General features: G+C 34.0%; 1 protein-coding gene across 1 annotated transcript in view; it reads left to right on the forward strand.

Moving 5' to 3' along the window:
• The window catches only part of RYR2 (ryanodine receptor 2), a 423,949-nt gene that overhangs the window by 278,087 nt on the left and 127,135 nt on the right, over positions 1 to 18,727 (forward strand). The window contains exons 30-42 of the mRNA XM_083827634.1: positions 1,153 to 1,361; positions 2,234 to 2,586; positions 3,030 to 3,144; positions 3,949 to 4,109; positions 4,803 to 4,962; positions 5,231 to 5,317; positions 6,016 to 6,242; positions 7,513 to 8,314; positions 8,891 to 9,091; positions 9,215 to 9,320; positions 11,749 to 11,892; positions 14,811 to 15,084; positions 18,217 to 18,331. Coding sequence (XP_083683760.1) covers positions 1,153 to 1,361; positions 2,234 to 2,586; positions 3,030 to 3,144; positions 3,949 to 4,109; positions 4,803 to 4,962; positions 5,231 to 5,317; positions 6,016 to 6,242; positions 7,513 to 8,314; positions 8,891 to 9,091; positions 9,215 to 9,320; positions 11,749 to 11,892; positions 14,811 to 15,084; positions 18,217 to 18,331 — 2,954 coding nt within the window. The remainder of the gene's footprint in view (positions 1 to 1,152; positions 1,362 to 2,233; positions 2,587 to 3,029; positions 3,145 to 3,948; positions 4,110 to 4,802; positions 4,963 to 5,230; positions 5,318 to 6,015; positions 6,243 to 7,512; positions 8,315 to 8,890; positions 9,092 to 9,214; positions 9,321 to 11,748; positions 11,893 to 14,810; positions 15,085 to 18,216; positions 18,332 to 18,727) is intronic.

An 18,727-nucleotide genomic window follows, 5' to 3' on the forward strand; every position in this document is an offset into this window, starting at 1 on the left:
CCTTCCTGTGAAGATAAAAAATAAAATAAAAAAATATCTGGGCTTGAGCTTATGACTAATAGTCTATGGCCTTAAATGTATCATGCCTGGTACACATACACATGATAATGAATCTTGAGTATCTGTAAGAAAAAAGAAAAAAAGGTGAAGGTGATAATGAAAACTGATATTTTATCTTGTGGACGGTCATTCCTGTAAATGGTGCTGTGCTGTGAAGTTTGCTTTTGTCTCTAACAAACATTTCATGAACAGATGTTCTGCCTTGTTTTTATCTGGACAACCTGAAGTTGAGGCATAGGTTGTATTTTGTCCTTATACCCTTCAATACCTGTTAGATTCACCTGAGCCAGAATAATTGTGGAATAGATGAGTTCTTCATGATTCTGAACCCCAGGCACAGATAAATAAACAAATTAAAAAGTGCAAAGGAGTCAAAAGTGAATTCCCTGTACTAGAGAAACAGTAGGAGAGCAGATACAGATGCATACAGATGATGTGAAGCTGATTCAAAAAGAAAAACAAAACAACAAAAAAAACTACCACCACCACCAAAAAAAAAAAAAAGCTAACGTAAGCTCAATGAAGCAACAGTATCATATTGTCAGCTCTGATTATCCAGAGTCACAGAGTGGTATGAACTCTTAAAATGAATTATTACTATTTTTTTTTAATCTGCAGCATGCAGATTAATCTGCAGCATGCTGTTGGTGCATTTTTTCCCACTAATATAGCTGTGTGGATGAGACCTATATTACTTTTATAGTATTTTTTTAGGATCTCTCAAATTACTATATAACTAATGGAATTTTAGGAGTAATAACAAAAATTTTTAGACTTGAAGTAAAATTGGCAGTACTCTATCACCTAACAGAGAGTTTAACCAAGTGTTGGTTTTTAGAATCCATGACTCAGTGAAGTGAGTTGAGAGTTGTGAAGAGATTAATGGGTATTAGAGAGCTTCATTTCCAGAATGATATTTGAGATATAGTAATTCGTGACATATAATGGCCATGTGCTATAGCTAGCTGCTTGCATTTATACTGTTTGGTTTTATGTCTTTCTTAAAAATTATTTTTAATGGGTTTATGGAAGAGAAAGATTTTTCTGATGTTTGTGGTGCACAACCCACATATTCTTTCATTTTGTTTTAAGGATTTCTACCTGTGTGCAGCCTGGGCCCATCTCAAGTGGGAAGAATGAACTTTGGAAAAGATGTCAGCACTCTAAAATTTTTCACTATCTGTGGCTTACAGGAAGGGTATGAACCCTTTGCTGTTAATACAAACAGAGACATCACCATTTGGCTGAGTAAAAGACTCCCTCAGTTTCTACCAGTGCCACAAAATCATGAACATATTGAGGTTTGTAATCCTATTAAGATGTTTTTAGACACTTCTTCCACGAGTCTTTTTTAATTATCTTTCTGCTTTTGTTCTTCTAGACAAGATTTTAAATTTGATATGTTGACCCAGTTCTGGACAAACCTTGCTCCTATTACAAATTTGTTACATTCAGTGAAGTTGCAAACAATGCAGTTCTTTAGTTGGTGGTATTATGCATGAAATCTGTAATATGTGTAACCATGAGGTTCTCCAAGACAACCTCTACAAGAGGTCCTTTTAGGAGCTCTTGGTACAGTGAGTGAGAAATGTGCTTATAAACAAGTTCGAGAAAGTGGGCATTTCTGCATAACAGATACCATGTGTTCTGGTGGATACACTTTCTAAAGTGATATTCCATAACTAAATGGTTTTGATTTTAATAAATATTTATTAGCCAGTTGTGTCGACACTTATGTCCCAGTCAGTTGTGCATCTTGATGAAATTGAATTAATGCCTTTGAAGTCTGCCATGAAATCTTTCTGACATTGATGAAATAGGAACTGTCTTTCAGCTGATGTGTATCATATTGTAATATTTAAGAGATTTGTATTCTTTGTTGTGCATGTATACTTTATTAGTTGTTTTGTGTTGTTCTGGGCAGTGTTAGACTTGTATTGCACAGAACTATGATGAGAAATAACATTCTTTTGTAAGTGCTTCGTATTTAAGGAAGGAACTCCTTATAGTATTAATTTCGCCTTAAAATGACCATACAATAATTACAATGCATTTGACCACTGACAGTTGCAAGCTCTGCTAGTCATAGGTGCTTATGCTAGAAATATAACTTGAATGTTTAACAGGGGGCAAAGCATCAGCTTCAACACAACTGCATCTTTATGTTTGATAGGTGATGAGAATTGATGGCACCATAGACAGCTGCCCCTGCCTGAAGGTCACGCAGAAGTCCTTTGGTTCACAGAACAGTAAAACAGACGTCATGTTTTTTCGATTAAGTATGCCTATTGAATGTGCTGAGGTGTTCTCCAGAACAGCTGCAGGAGGGTTACCAGGCACTGGTCTTTTTGGCCCAAAGAATGATTTGGAGGATTATGATGCTGATTCTGATTTTGAGGTTCTAATGAAAACTGCTCATGGTCATCTAGTGCCTGACCGGACAGAAAGAGAAAAAGATGCCACAAAATCAGAGTTGAATAACCATAAAGATTATGTTCAAGAAAAGCCTTCACGTCTTAAACAAAGGTTAGTAGCACATTAGTATTTTATTTTATTTTATTTTAATTTTATTTTAATTTAATTTAATTTTATTTTATTTTAATTTAATTTAATTTTATTTTATTTATTTTATTTTATTTTAAATGGTTGAAGAAAATGCCAGTCAGGTCTGCAGAGATTTTTCCCTAATTCTGCCCTAAATTTGGATATAATGCAGTAAGAGGGGCAATTAACCTTCATATTCTTAAGTTGCTTCATATGCAAGATGTAGATTAAAACTAAGCCAAAAACTGAAAACACTTTTCCAGCTATTATGAACCTATCATTTGTTTTATTTTGAATGCTTTTGTGATCATTTCATGATATGTACTCTAGGACAAGTATTAGTACAAAACTACTGTGTGTATATATATTAATCTATTGAGCCTTTTGTATAGATTCTGATTTTGATTTTACTTATTTTGTTACAGATTTATGCTCAGGAGGACAAAGCCAGATTATAGCACAAGCCATTCTGCACGGCTTACCGAGGATGTGCTAGCAGATGATAGGGATGACTATGATTATTTGATGCAAACTTCCACGGTATGGTAACATTGGATTTGTATTTTAGCTGTTTGCCTTTTGTATAACTACAAGAATTTGCTTGTAAGAGTTTCAGAAACTAATTTTCAGGCAAAATTTTTTATTTAAATGTCTTCAGTAGTCCTGCACTACTGAAGTTGAGACTGCTACGTTCCTTTTGGTTTGACTTGACTGTCAATCTAAAACCATTTCCATATGGAAAGTCATAAATTAAATAGAATATGTTTTTGAAACTGTTGTTAACAACACCAAAAGAGGAAAAATAAATAGTTCCAGAATAATGGAATAAAAAGGAAGAAGTGCATTAAGCAAACAGATAAGTGTTCAGGGCCATTTGAACACATCTATCTTAATTTTATTCAGCATCTATTTCTTGGAGTTTCTAGTGAACGTAATACTTTTTTTTTTTGTGCATTTTTCTCTGACAAGAAAAATAAAGCTGCTATTTTAGATATATTTTCCTTTTTCTAAAAGGTATTAGTATACTAGAAACTGACAGTAACCTACAGTATAAATATTGCAGCTGCAGTACAAAAATAGCCTATGGTGCTGTGATGTGGAAGCCTAAAATACAATACTTCATCAGTTTTCCATTTTTTGTTTTATTTTAACTTGAATGTTTTTGTAGACTGTATTTTGATTAGTATTAGTATCCTTTTGTTTCTTTGTTTATGAATTGCACTTGAACAAGCTTATGCTATTTTTAAAGAGACGACATTCAGATTACAACAAATGTATCATGAATCAAACTGATATATCGGAAAACCAACTAACAGTTATTGATATTATTATTTTTATTTACAGTATTATTATTCAGTGAGAATATTTCCTGGCCAAGAACCTGCTAATGTCTGGGTAGGCTGGATTACCTCTGACTTTCATCAGTATGACACAAGCTTTGACTTGGACAGAGTGCGTACGGTCACAGTGACACTGGGAGATGAAAAAGGGAAGGTTCATGAGAGGTTGGTTACAATTTAGCTGAATTGTTACATATTTTATAATTCACAAAGGCAACTAATAATTTATAAACTGCAAATCCACTCTATTTATTGTAGTTGAGTTGATTAAAAAAAAGTTATAGTAAGAAAGAGGACAGGCAGTGTGGTCCTTTTTTAACTTTATAGTATTCTCTTATTGCTTGTAAAGAAACAGGATTAATGGTATAATCAGATGAATAGACACTGAGAAGTAAAAGAGTAATTCAGCTTTTTAAGGTAGTTTCAGTCATTCAGGTCATGGTCCTGTAACTATTGATTTCTGAACAGGTACAAAGTAGAGTAAAATAGCTTGTATTATTTTTGGAACTTTTTGGTTTTGAGCAGACACGAATTAGTGCAACAGCACCTCTCACCATTTCATCTTTTGATCCATGTCAGAAAGTCAGTTATGCCTAACACAAAGCAGTTTAAAATATTAACGTGAAAAAATCCATTTTTTCTCTCAGAATTTTAGAACAGATTTGAACTTGTTAATATTTTGTCATCTTTTTTTTTTTTTTTCCAATTATAAAGTCTAAGTTTCATTGAATTTTGGCAATGATTATGCTACTGTTTTCAGCCACAAGACCCTGTTGATTGCAGTTGTACAATGTTCTTTTAGGCCACTACATAAAGTTTACACACCATCCATAAATATATTTGTCTTTTGACATTCAGTATAAAGCGCAGCAACTGCTATATGGTGTGCGCAGGAGAGAGCATGAGCCCTGGACAAGGACGTAATAATAATGGTCTGGAAATTGGTTGCTTAATTGATGCTGCCAGTGGCCTACTGACCTTCACAGCTAACGGCAAGGAACTGGGCACGTACTATCAGGTGAGTATTCTTTGATGATGTCTTCCAATGGGAAGGAGGGAAACTGAATCCTTGGATTGTGTTTTATTAGAAAGTTTGTTACAAGATTGGAAGAAAAAGTAATCGCCACTGCTAAAATAGTATTTTCCCTCTCCTATTTCTACTTTCTGGAGTGTTATTCAGAGGCTTGCACTTATTAGCTTTCCATACAGATATTAGTTTTTGTTTTTTTAATGTAATACTGTTTTGTTGTCTTAAGTGATTAAATATTTTTGCTTCTTTTATGTAGGTTGAACCTAGTACAAAGTTATTTCCTGCTGTATTTGCTCAAGCTACAAGCCCCAACGTTTTCCAGTTTGAACTCGGTAGAATAAAGGTAAATAATGGTTGTGTTTTATGCAGGTTTAGGACTATGTTGTATCATATATATATATATATATTTTATTTTTGCTAATTGTTGCACAAAATATGTTCTTGGTATTGGACCCATTTTCATTATTCCAAGTGGTTGCACTATTGCTATTTCTATTATTAATTTATGTATTTAAAATATAGTACATTGGATGAAAATTGCTGTAACTGATTAGCGTTGACAGAGGATATTGCAAGTCCCATTGAAGTTTCTGAATCTCATCCTTCATGATGAAAAGGAATCACAGGTCAGCAAGGCAAATCTCTCTGCAGATTAGGTTAGGGTCTTAAAGAGTTTTGAGATACACTTAACCTATGAACTCAGTAAAACTGAACTGTAATTGACTTCTATGCTTTGGAAATATGGATGACTTACAAATCAAAAGAGGTAAAAGAAGAGACAGGTTCAGGTCTCTGGTCCAAGAAGAACACACATTGCTTTCAAGTTTGTTTCAAATTTTGCTATTTAAAAAAAAAAAAAAGTGGAAAATACTCTCTTGCTGCTAATCTGTCAACTGTTACCAGCTGATTGTACAAACTACTGAAAATTTTCTGTTGTACTGTGCTGTGTGTTGAATATATTTCTTGAGAAATATCATATCGTATATTCCTTTGTTGGTAAAGATGTGGAAACTGATTGTCTCTTCCGTTGGAATTCTGCAGAATGTAATGCCATTGTCTGCTGGCTTATTCAAAAGTGAACACAAAAACCCAGTGTCTCAATGTCCTCCACGTCTCCATGTCCAGTTTCTGACTCATGTGCTTTGGAGCAGAGTGCCAAACCACTTCTTGAAGGTTGATGTCTCTCGAATCAGTGAACGTCAAGGCTGGATGATACAGTGCCTGAATCCTTTGCAGTTCATGGCCCTTCACATTCCTGAAGAAAACAGGTTAATGTTGTTTTTGTGTAAAAGTATATCAGAGATAAATTGGGATTATATAATAGTTTATATTATAATTAATAATAATTAATTAATTAATATAATTAATTATAATTAATATAATATATAATTATAATTATAATTAATATAATATTATATAATTATAATATATATATAAATATATAAATATAAATATAAATATATATATAAATATATATAAATATAAATATATATATAAATATATATATATATATAATTATAATATAATATTATATAATTATAATTAATATAATTAATATAATTAATAATAATTAATAATATATTATTAATATAATATAATATAATTATATAATCCCTATAAATAGGGATTATATAATAAGTTTTTTGTAAGAGAAGCCCAAGTCCTTCTCTGTTCTATTTTATCTCTGTATTTATAACACATGTAAATAAAGGCAATATGTTTTGGTTTAGCTAATACGAAATGTAATCTAATTTTGCAGCGTTTTAAAATTTGCATCCTCTTATTTTGTTTACAACCTCTCCTAGTTTCTCTCCAAAGTCTGTAACAGTACATGTAGATTTTGAATAAAAAAAGAAGGAAAGTATGTTTATAAATTATTAAAGATAATCTGCAAGGTAGGCAAAGATCTGATTTTCTTTAATATTTTTAAAAATTTGTGACCAATTTAATTATTCCAGTACTTTAATTTTCCTAAATTTAAACAGTTGGAAAATTTTATCTTTGAGATTTCTTTGTTACTTAAATGTCTCAGCATTTTGCCCAATGTTAAACCTGAAATTAAGATCACTTAAAAGCTTGGAAAGAATTCCAAACAAACAAAAAAAACAATCTGCCCAAATTAACCTTCTGCAAATTAACTGGTTAGTCTGTTTCCATTTTGCTACCCCAATTCTAAAAACAATAAATGACAAATATCCCAACTTGTACTAGTTTAAAAACAATCTTTTTCACTTATCCAAATTCTTGTTTGTAGTATGAAGAATTGTTCTGTGTTAAGTAATTTAGTTTGATCTTTCCCCTTTGAATGTAGATGAAGGTGTACTTCAGGAGCAACTTGAATATCTGTCTGATTAAACTGTGTTCTTGGTCCTTGATTCTAAGGTTAACAGTTTCTCACATGACAGTTGAGAAGTGGAAAAAGTCCATCTCTAGAAATGATATTGTGCCAATGTTATCCTTAGGAAGAATTTTGAATTCCTTCTCTTAAGTAAGTTTTTGCACTGATAAGCAATTTACTGTATTGTTTTTTCTCTGCAGAACGATTGATATTTTAGAGCTGACAGAACAAGAAGAACTGCTGAAATTTCACTACCATACCCTCCGATTATATTCAGCTGTTTGTGCTTTAGGGAACAACCGAGTGGCCCATGCTATGTGTAGCCATGTGGATGAATCTCAGCTCCTATATGCTATTGAGAATAAATATATGCCAGGATTATTACGTGCAGGATATTATGACTTACTTATTGACATCCATCTCAATACTTATGCAACTGCCAGGTTAATGATGAATAATGAATTTATTGTCCCAATGACAGATGAGACCAAGAGTATTACTTTGTTTCCTGATGAAAACAAAAAACATGGCCTTCCTGGTATAGGACTTAGCACTTCCTTGAGACCAAGAATGCAGTTCTCCTCACCAAGTTTTGTAAGCATTAGCAGTGAATGCTTTCAGTTCAGTCCTGAATTCCCTCTTGAAATCCTAAAAGCCAAAACAATAGAGATGCTAACTGAAGCTGTTCAGGAGGGCAGCCTCCATGTCAGGGATCCAGTTGGAGGTTCTACAGAATTTCTGTTTGTTCCTCTCATCAAGCTCTTTTACACTCTCCTAATTATGGGCATCTTCCACAATGGGGATCTGAAACACATCTTGCAGTTGATTGAGCCCAGGGTTTTCAAAGAAGCTGTGAGCCAGGAGGATGAAAGTGATTTCTCAGAGAAGGAGCTGAGTTCGGATGAGCTCAAGTCAGAAGAAGGAGAGGAAGAAACCAGAGGGGAGCAGGTGCCAAAGGAAGGACTGCTTCAGATGAAACTTCCTGAACCTGTTAAACTACAGGTAACAATATTGCTGTGTTAGTGGTTGTTCCCATTTATTCACAGATCCTTTTTTCTTCACCTGGTAATTTCCCTGTCAAGGAATACAGAGGTCTGATGGTGGTTTAATAGCGAAGTAATTTCCTTGGAGGAAACAACAAGATTTAGTATCTTTCTGATGACATAAACTTGTTCACAATGATCAAACAACTGTTTCATGAAATAGAATTACTTTCTCAATGAAGTTTCTTCATGTTTGTGGATCCAGACAGAAAAGAAATTGCATAGAAGCAATGAATAAATCCATTGTCTCATAACTTTTATTGGAGTTTTATATGTCCAGGGCACATAAATCTCTTGCACATGGCAGTTATTCCTGGTGTAGGATGTATTGCAGATCACTTCAGATGCAGTAAATGAAAACTGCAATGAATGAAAACTGTGCTATATGAACAAAAATGAAAATGACTAAACTAAAGATTTCATTCAGTTTGACAGTGACTGTATCTGTAAGGAATCTATCCTTATTTGTATTAATATGCAGAGGAGACTTCTTGGCTAGCCTACTCTTCATACTTTTGTGTTGCTCTTTCCTCAGATGTGTCATCTACTCCAGTACCTGTGTGATTGCCAGGTACGACACCGGATAGAAGCCATTGTAGCATTTTCGGATGATTTTGTGGCCAAGCTTCAAGAGAATCAGCGCTTCCGGTACAATGAGGTGATGCAGGCCTTGAACATGTCTGCTGCCTTGACAGCTAGAAAAACGAAGGAATTTCGATCACCACCTCAGGAGCAGGTAGATACAGCTTACAATGGACCATTTTGTTTTGATTCATGTGTGGCAGAGTTCTTTTGACTTCAAAATTTTTCCTTCAGAAATCAGTGTTGTTTGCCTTTCCTATGTGTTCTCTATTTTAAGATTAACATGCTGCTGAACTTTAAGGATGATAAAACCGATTGTCCTTGTCCTGAAGAAATTCGGGACCAGCTCTTGGATTTCCATGAAGACCTAATGACGCACTGTGGTAAGTCCTGTTACTGAATATTTTTACTTCTTAAATTACATTGGCTTTAGAAGCTGTCTTTCTAAATTTAATAATTTTAATTTAATTTAATTTTTTTAATTTTAATTTAATAAATTTAATAATTTTAGGGAAATAAAAAGCAGCTAAGTAGTCTAGAGATTACACTATGTCAACAGTAAATACTGTCCAATAAAAATATGCAGCTTGCAGTAAAAAATAGGAGTTTTTTTCTTTTTTCCTTATGTCTGTTTAAGAACCCTGCCTGTTTTAGTTCGACATCTGTATTTTGTTCACCTCAGAAAAGAGCATAGCTGCATTTTCTTGATGTCTTCCTCACAGGCTGCTGTTAGGTACCCCAGAAAGCTTCTGTTCTGCAGGCTAATGAGCCCAATTCCTTATTCTCCTTAGAGAACAATTGTTCCAGCCACTAGTCATCTTCATGGGCCTTTGTTGGATGCCCTGCAGTTTTTCAAGTGTTTCTAGTATTGGGTAGCCCAAACCTACATGTACCATTCTGGATGTTGTCTCATGAATGCTGAGTACTGGTGAATAATCACTTCCCTTTGTGACTGTGTTTCTGCGAATATAGGATACTTTTAGCTCTCCTTGCTGCTAGAGTGCACTGCTGACTGGTGTTAAGCTTTTTGTCCAACATGACGCTCAAAGTTCTTTTGCAAATCTTTTTAACAACTTCATGCCCAGATGTTACTGTCACGCTTAGTATTTTTCCTTGCTGAACCTCATGAGTTTCCTGCCAGCTTATTCCTGTAAGCTGCTGAACTTCTTGCCCTGGAATGTGTTTTCTGCTCCATCCCAATTTGGTATAATTCACAAACTTTATAAAGGTGCATTATGATGCTTCAAATTAAGTATCTTTATTTTAAATGAAAAAAAGGGGAAAAAAATGGAAAATTCAAAGAAAACTGTCAGTTGACAAAAAACTTAGATGAATTAAAGAATTTAGGAATAACTTTTGAAAGGAGAGGAGGCTTCATCTATCTCTTTTTTCCATATTTGTTTAGTCTTTAAGCATCATTCTACTCTTTTTGAATTACTTGGTCTAGTTTTGTCACTATGTTTCTTTTCTTTTTGTTATGAAGAATTAGTAATTTGCATAGTCTACAAGTAGAAAAATAATTTTATATAGTAATTTGCATAATCTACAAGTAGAAAAATAATATTCAGAAGATACATTACAGTTGAGTAGAATTAATTGCTCTGTGTATTGAAAACATGGCCAAACTCAAAAGTTGCTTTGCAGAAAAGGACCTGGGGGTCCTGGTGGACAACAAGGTAAACATATGTAGCAGTGAAGGCCCCTTGCAGCAAAGAGAGCCAACAGGTGGGCTCCCCTGTATAAGAGATTCACAGGCACACTGGAGCAGGTCCAGTGAGGGGCCACAAAGATGGTTATATTTTTGGACTATCTTTCACATAATGAGAAGCAGAGAGAGCTGGGGTTGATTAATGTAAGGAAAAGGCTCGTGGAGGAGATTGTATCAATGCATGTAATACCTATAGGGTGGGCGAAATAAAGAAGACTGAGACAGACTTTTCGCAGTTGTATCCAGTGACAGCAGAAGAGATAGCGGACACAAAATGAAATAAGAAAATTCTATTTAAACCTAATATTATTATTTTTTTACCTTTATTTTTTACTGTAAGTGTAATGTGAACTCAAGAACCTCCATCCTAGGAGATATTCAAAATCTGAATGAATGTGGTCCTGAGCAACCTGCTCTAATTGAACCTACTTTGAGCAGGGAGGCTAGAGTAGAGCCTTCAGATACTGTCTCAGCAAGACCATGGTTCTGTAAAGTCTCACACATTTTCTTTGAAATTTTAGAACTTGCTATAAAGTATATCACATGAAACAGTCACTGTATTATGAAGGTGGCTGATTTCTTCTGACGGTCATTACAAATTATATTTATTGTAATTTTAGTTCTTTCACTTCTATGTTATGTTTTACCTAAAAGTCTTATATGCTTTGCTATTATCGGTTGAGCTCTACTGTGTCAGTAGGCATTATATATATAGTTCTGGGCTTCACATGTCTGAAACATGTGAAGTCATGAAGTAATCAGCGTTAGCATGGAAACATCCATACTGAGAGATCTGAGCACAGGAATGTATTTACCTACGTATTTTATGTATCATACTACACAATTTATACAGTAAGTTAATAAGATTACACGATCCTTTGTCTGCAGTTTCCTGCCTTGCACGTATACCTAATCTGCAATTGTCCCAGATTTCTGGTTAAGCATACTACATACCAAGTTTTTTTTTTTTTAATGTAGAATAAAAAAGATAGAATAGAGCAGAACAATATAGTTCAGTTTGTTTGTACATACAAGATAAAAAATAAGGCTGCAACTTGTTTAATTTTAGTCTTTTACTATTTAGTATATATTTTTGATTTCAGGAATTGAACTAGATGAAGATGGAACCTTGGATGGAAGCAGTGATTTAACCATTAGGGGTCGCCTCCTATACCTTATGGAAAAAGTTACATATCTGAAGAAGAAGCAAGCTGAGAAGCCAGTTGATGATGATGCTAAGACATCCTGTAAGCAATATTAAATCACAGTTTATTGTATCCTAATTCCAAATAGCAAAAAAAAGCAGAGGAGGAAGTTGTTCATATATTTTAACATCTGTGCATTTTAAAGTTTATAGCTCTGATTTGAAACAAGCTCAGCTGGAATGACATTTTACGACAGGAAGATTTTTTGATAGACAGATTTGCTTCTCCAATGGATGTAGTGAAAAACTGCTACTGTCTTTTTCACAATTGATCCTTTTTCTAGTCATATTTTTTACAGAATGTTTCTTGCTTTTTGTGGTGTTATTGCAGACAATAATTGTAGCAAGGTCCTGATTGTGAGAATTTGCTCATAAAACCAGCTGCAGCAGCTTCAAATCAGTATTTGCATAGAAGTTGACAGCTGAAAGAAGACTGCACAATTGGATCCTAATTTGCAAGGAGAAAGACTTCCCACTCAACCTGAAATCCAAGAGTGTGATTGTCGCTCTGTCATTTTTCTGAAACTTCCTTCCTTTCCATCTTGATAAGAATCATTACTGGTGCCATCCAAGTTCTGTACTTGGGACCAACAGATTATGGAATTTTACCTTTTTTACTTGTCAATTCTGTTTTATTTATTTATTTATTTTACCTTTATTATGGTGGCACTTTCATATGCCTTAATTTCTGGTGCTGCTATGCTACTAGCTGGAATTAATTTTTGGTTAAATATTTGACTACCCTACTAGCAGGAACTAATTTTGGGACATATAGTTTAGATGTTCTGACTTTGGAAGAAACTTGGTTTCCTTCAATGACTACGCAGAATTCCTAGGGAGGCTGAATTTTTAACTTGGTTGCATAATGTAAGTGCTTAACATTATGGGATGAGAAGATTTTCGTCATGGCACTTATAATGAGAAGACTAGTTAGATGCCAGCTATTAGTGTTTGTTTAGTGTTAAGAAGTAATATTTTTGTCCTAAAAATGTGCTTTCTAGCGATGCAGATTTTAACTATTTCATTATCACAGAGATGATTAGAGGCTAGGTTTATACAGGATCTTGTGGTGAATCTTAGTTTCCTTTTTTTTTTTTTTCTTGTAGTAAGCTTAGAGCTCTACAAAACCAATTTGTCTCTCTTCTGTCTTAGTAGAAAGACAATATTATATGGAAATAGTTCTGTACAACTCATCAGAGGAAATAAGTGCCCACACAAGTCATTAAGGTGATGACTAGACTGTTTGGGTTCTACATTGCAAATAAGATACAGCCAGATCCATGGGCAAATGGGATATAGTATTGGATTTATTAAAACAGGAGAAAACAGCCTGTTTATGTGATTCTTCACAAAGAACAAAGGAAACTTTAATACCATGTCCCTTTTTGTTATTATTTTTTTCAGTTCTAGTACCTTCTGAAGTATCAGCCAAAACAAATTTCACCCTTTTACTTACTTTTTAAGTGCTTCTGTTCTAAAAAATGCTATGTGGTATGACAGTGGAAATATGTATAGTGCAGTGTTTGGACAACAATGATGAAATACAGTGCTCCATTTTATGTTTTCCCCTTACTCTGTATTACTACATCATAGAAAAAAGTCTCTTCTTTGTTAAATATTGTCTTTTCTTTAAACTCCTGTCCCTTCTTGGTCAGTATCTTTCTTTGAGTACTTTCACTTTTCTGTGGTTTGAGTTTAGACTGAAATTACATCTACTTTATTCCAAAGTTGTGTTACACTCAACACATAAATTTCTAATTTGAAAATATTTTCGATGTTTGCCCTGCATAAACCGTCTTAACACCAGAGTATTTATCAGGAGGTTTGTTGAACTTTAGCAGGGATTATCAAACTTCCTTTGTTATCTGCTTGACATGGATATAAATTGATTAGCTAGGTGAATACAAAAGGCAGGATTTTCTAATGTATAACTACCAGGATATCTTGAGAGGGTCCCAGATTGATATGGCAAGGTCTTGCAGACCTCAGTTGAAGTTCCCTCAGGCAGGAAAAAGAACAGCATTCACTTGTCCTCATCAAATACTTTGCCTACACTGTTAGATCTTGAGTACTTTTTCTAAAGCATGGTCTCAAATCTTAACTGTCGTTATACGTTTTTTGTGTTTTAACATACATAAATTTCCCAAATCCTTGCAATTGTTGCCAGTCAGAACATCATATATAGGTTTCTTGCTTCATTAGAGATTTAGTTCAAATTATGCAAACACTGATTTCACATTTATTTGATTGGAGTCTTCTCATTTATTTCTTTTGAAGGTCTTTTTTGTTTGGTAATGGAATAAATTGAATTATTCCATTTTGTACATTACAAACTTTCGACTGGATGCACAGCTTAGAGCCATAAATAAGTAATACAGCATTTACATATGCTACAGCGCATTTTTCCTCACTTCATAATATGTAAGAAAAACCCTGAGAGCTGAATTCCTGCAAAAATCTTAAAAATAATATGTAGAAATAAATCTGTCTAGTTTGTGAGCATCTTCTATGTCTTCATATTTTTTATTACATTGTTATTGTTTTTATTATAATATAAATGTTATTTTTATAAATAATAATATAATATATAATATAAATTATATATAATTTATAATAATATAATATAAATATTATTTTATTAGATTTATTTCCTGTATTTTAACTTCAAATTTAAATTAATTAATTAAATTAATAAATTAATTAATAGTTAAAATTAATAAATTAAATTAATTAAATTAAAATTTAATTTTAATTTTAAATGTAGGCTTTTGTTTTTGAGATGTTTCTGCTTTTACTGTCTGATTATACTTTGCTTTGATAGTCTGCTAAAGAAACACTAAGGAAAAAGTGCTTGAGAATTGATTTCATTACAATGCATGGTGCATAATGCATTCTGAGGAACTACTGGCAGAGATATGAGTAATTAATGGTAATTGTGTGATTTATGTATTTTCTTCACAGCTACTCTTCAACAGTTGATTTCAGACACAATGGTGCGCTGGGCCCAGGAATCAGTAATAGAAGACCCAGAGTTAGTCAGGGCCATGTTTGTACTGCTTCATCGCCAGTATGATGGTATTGGTGGCTTGGTTCGAGCCCTGCCAAAGACCTATACTATAAATAGTGTGTCTGTGGAAGACACAATCAATCTTCTGGCATCCCTCGGCCAAATACGTTCCTTGCTCAGTGTCAGGATGGGAAAAGAGGAAGAGAAACTTATGATTCGTGGATTAGGGTAAATAACATCTCTTAATGTGCAGATATTTGTTGTTATTTGTTGTATGGTTATCATCAAAATTATGCATGAAGTTTGAATGTGAATAGTCTATATGGGTGTAAATGCAGACATTGGTATTAGTTGTGTAGTATCTTCAGTTGTAAACATTGTATGCATTTGTAGCATTATATGAATCAGTTTTGGAGAGTTCCAAATGACATCTGTAAACTTTTCTTGTGAGAAAAGTTGAAAACATAGAATATCCCAAGTTGGGAGGGACCCACAAGAATCAAGTCTGACTCCTGGTTCCACACAGAACCACCCCAAAATCAAACCAGATGTCTGAGAGTGTTGTCTAAACACTTGAAATCCAGCAAGCTCGAGGCTGTGACCACTTCCCTTGAGAACCTGTTCCAGTGCCCAACCACTCTCTCAGTGAAGAACCTTTTCCTAGTATCCAACCCCAACCTCCCCTAACACAGCTTCATGCCATTACCTTGCGTCCATATGTAATGTTAAAAGATACTACAAAAATATATTTTGTTGCCATGTTTTAAATACTATTGCCATAAAGATTTCTGTCAACACTGCTGTCCATTTTTATATGAGTATAGGAACTGGCAGCTGTTGACACATACAAAACCCCTCTAGCTGTCAGAAAATGGAGTTTTATAAACATGTGTCTGCACAAATGCCATCTTTCTATTGCACTACATGTAACAAGTACTGGTTGAACTAGTTCATCCAGTCTTATTTTTCTCAATTATATGACTAGAATATAGCCTAATAGAAGGTGCAGTTGGAGAAAATGGTGTAAAGAAATCATGATCAGCTCTAAAAGCAAAGAGCATTTATTTTTTTTCAAAGAAATGTTATCGTCTGAGAGATATCTGGTGAGATTAAACACCAGCTATGATGTTTTAGAAATCCCCAGTCAACAATAGTGATGACAAGAGCTAGCATTACATGAGGAATGCCAGGAATGCAGGAAGAGAAGCTTTTGTTGTGCAAAATATATTTTCCTTTTTTTTTTTCCCCACTTACTGAAAATCTAAAATATCCAAATAATGTGTATAAATAGTTTTGCAATACCATTATGAACTACTTCATAGCTTGCCAGCAGGTTCAATAAATTTTTCATGGCCGTTATAATATTCAGTGTACTCACGCTAATGCTTTAGTGAAGGGGAAAGTCACCCATCAACATACAGAAAACAATGGTATTTCTATATTCACCTTCGTATTTTAAATCTGAGTTATGTTTCATATAAGCTAAGACTAAAATGAGTGAGTAATTACTAAATTCTGGCATTGTTCTGCCTGGGGCAGGGGGTGGGGAACCAAGCTTAGAATGTTTTTTATTTCATGTTCTGCTTTCTTTTTGTTAGCATTTTTTTTTCCTCACAATTTTATGCTACAAGTTAAAAGGTAAGACTTTGTGAGTCAGGCTGATTTAATGGTAACAGTCTGGTGATATGTGAAAATCTGGTTTAAGGAAAAAAGAGGTATTTTCTGTTAAGCAAGTGTTCTTGCTGCCTGTTCTTAACACCCTTCTTGATAGCTTCTGTCATAGTCTTGTTTATCTTGTAGGTTCCCCAGCTGTGCCATTTATGTCTTTTATAGACTAACCTGGGCTCCAGTACCTATTTAGAAATGCCAGATTTTTTACTGTGGGTGGAAAGCATTCCTTTCTTACAGCTGAGAAATGGAAGATTCACTTGTTCCTGCTTAAAAACTCAGTTTCCTCAGAAATGCTGTTAAGAGTTTTTCTAGAAGTGACATTCTGGAAGACATTTCATAATGCAGTCAGCAGTTACACAGAACACTGAAAGTGGATGTATTTTCCAAAATAGTGTAGTATTGCTGGCCAGCCGCTGAGGTTGATATTTTGACTTTCTGTACTTTGTTATTCCTGTGAAAGAAAGCTGCTGGAGGCAAATAAGAATTTAGGATGACTTGATAGAATGTCACCACTGAGGTCATTTTCTATAGCATGCAGCGTGTGGTGATTGCAGGAAAGATATGTGTCATGGGTAGCTTTTGGAGGCAGGGCACATCCTTTATCATCTTTGGTAGTTGGAGGCTTTGGGGAAAAAAATGATCAGTTAATCTTTCTGAGTTACTGGGGATCAGACACTGATAGTGCCAGCTACATCAGATGTACTGTATACGTTCTGTTGTACTACTGATTGTTGTAGATTTGTAGCTTATAGAATGATGAATCGGTCCTCTTCATGTCTTTTGTAAAGCTGAAATTTCCCTAATTGCAGAAGGTTTACGTCATAAGAAACATACAGGGAAATTTGAACAGTTGACAACAGTATTTCCTGTTTGTCCTGGACTTGCTAGTCCTTTTCTCCCATGACTTGATTGTTTTCACATTTTTTTGTGGGTTGCATGCGATTTCATGACTAACTACAGTTAGAAATGTAATTACTTTTTAAAATACACATTTTTATTGGACATATCACATCTGTATAAAATAGTGACATTTTAATCCTCAGGAGTGATTTTCAAATATGCAAATGTAATCTGCTGAAATATGTAGAAGAAAGCGTCCTTGTGAGCCGTAACTCATGAACTAAAGTTAACATTTATGTAGCTAAAGTTCCTGATGACGGTAGCTGGATCTACGTACTCACCTCTACAATCATTTTTTCTTGGTCTTGACAGCAGATGTCAAATATCTCAAGGCTGAAAATATTTGGAAAAGAATGCTTTCTCAGAAAATGTTGATTAGTTGAATTGAAATTTAACCTAATATAGCAGTTTTGATTGTGCTTTTGTCAGAAAATATTTTTAGATTAGGAATAAAGATGCAAGATCATCATACTCTGCTTCGTTATTGTCTTGTTAGGGCAATAACTTTAATATGGGAAAAGAAAGGTCAGGGTCTTCTGTGATGTCCATTAAAAAAAAAAAAATAGCTGTAATGGGTGGGGAAGGGGAGGGGCAGAGAGGTTAAGCAGGGGGATATCAAGAGAGATTCAGCGTAGAGAAGGTCCCAATGTAATTCTTCACATCTTATGATGATCAGTCCCTTCAGATGGTGAAGAATTACACAGCAAATCAGCTTTGCAAATAATTTAATGGGTAATCTGGTCATAAAATTGTAATCAATTTATTTATTTATTTATTGCTTTTATTTAGAGACATCATGAATAACAAAGTATTTTACCAACATCCAAATCTCATGAGAGCTTTAGGCATGCATGAGACTGTCATGGAAGTGATGGTAAACGTGCTTGGTGGAGGAGAATCCAAGGTAAAGCAATTTACTGTAAGAACACAGAAAAAATAAAATATAGCTGTTCAAAGCTTTATCCTGTAAGGTGCTGAGCAGTCATTGGAGGTACAGAGACCACAACCATTTACTAATTTACTAATCTGATCAATTTTTTAGAAGAATCCATTTTTCCATTCCAGAAGAAGATAGAATTAGCATTATAATTTCAGATGCTTTTAAGAAAAAAAAAAAATACAAATAACAGTTCATATGCTTATTGGGTTTTAAAGGGATTTTTAGGATTTTTTAGAAACAAAAATGGACGCAGTATCACACTGCAAAACTGAATATTCGCATTCATTCATGTTTGAATCTAGAATTTATGGGTGAACCCAGCTCTTGTTTTCAAGCTTATAATTTAATATGTGGAACTTA

The sequence above is a fragment of the Anser anser genome, assembly GCF_964211835.1.
Source record: "Anser anser genome assembly, chromosome: 3".
Taxonomy (NCBI): domain Eukaryota; kingdom Metazoa; phylum Chordata; class Aves; order Anseriformes; family Anatidae; genus Anser; species Anser anser.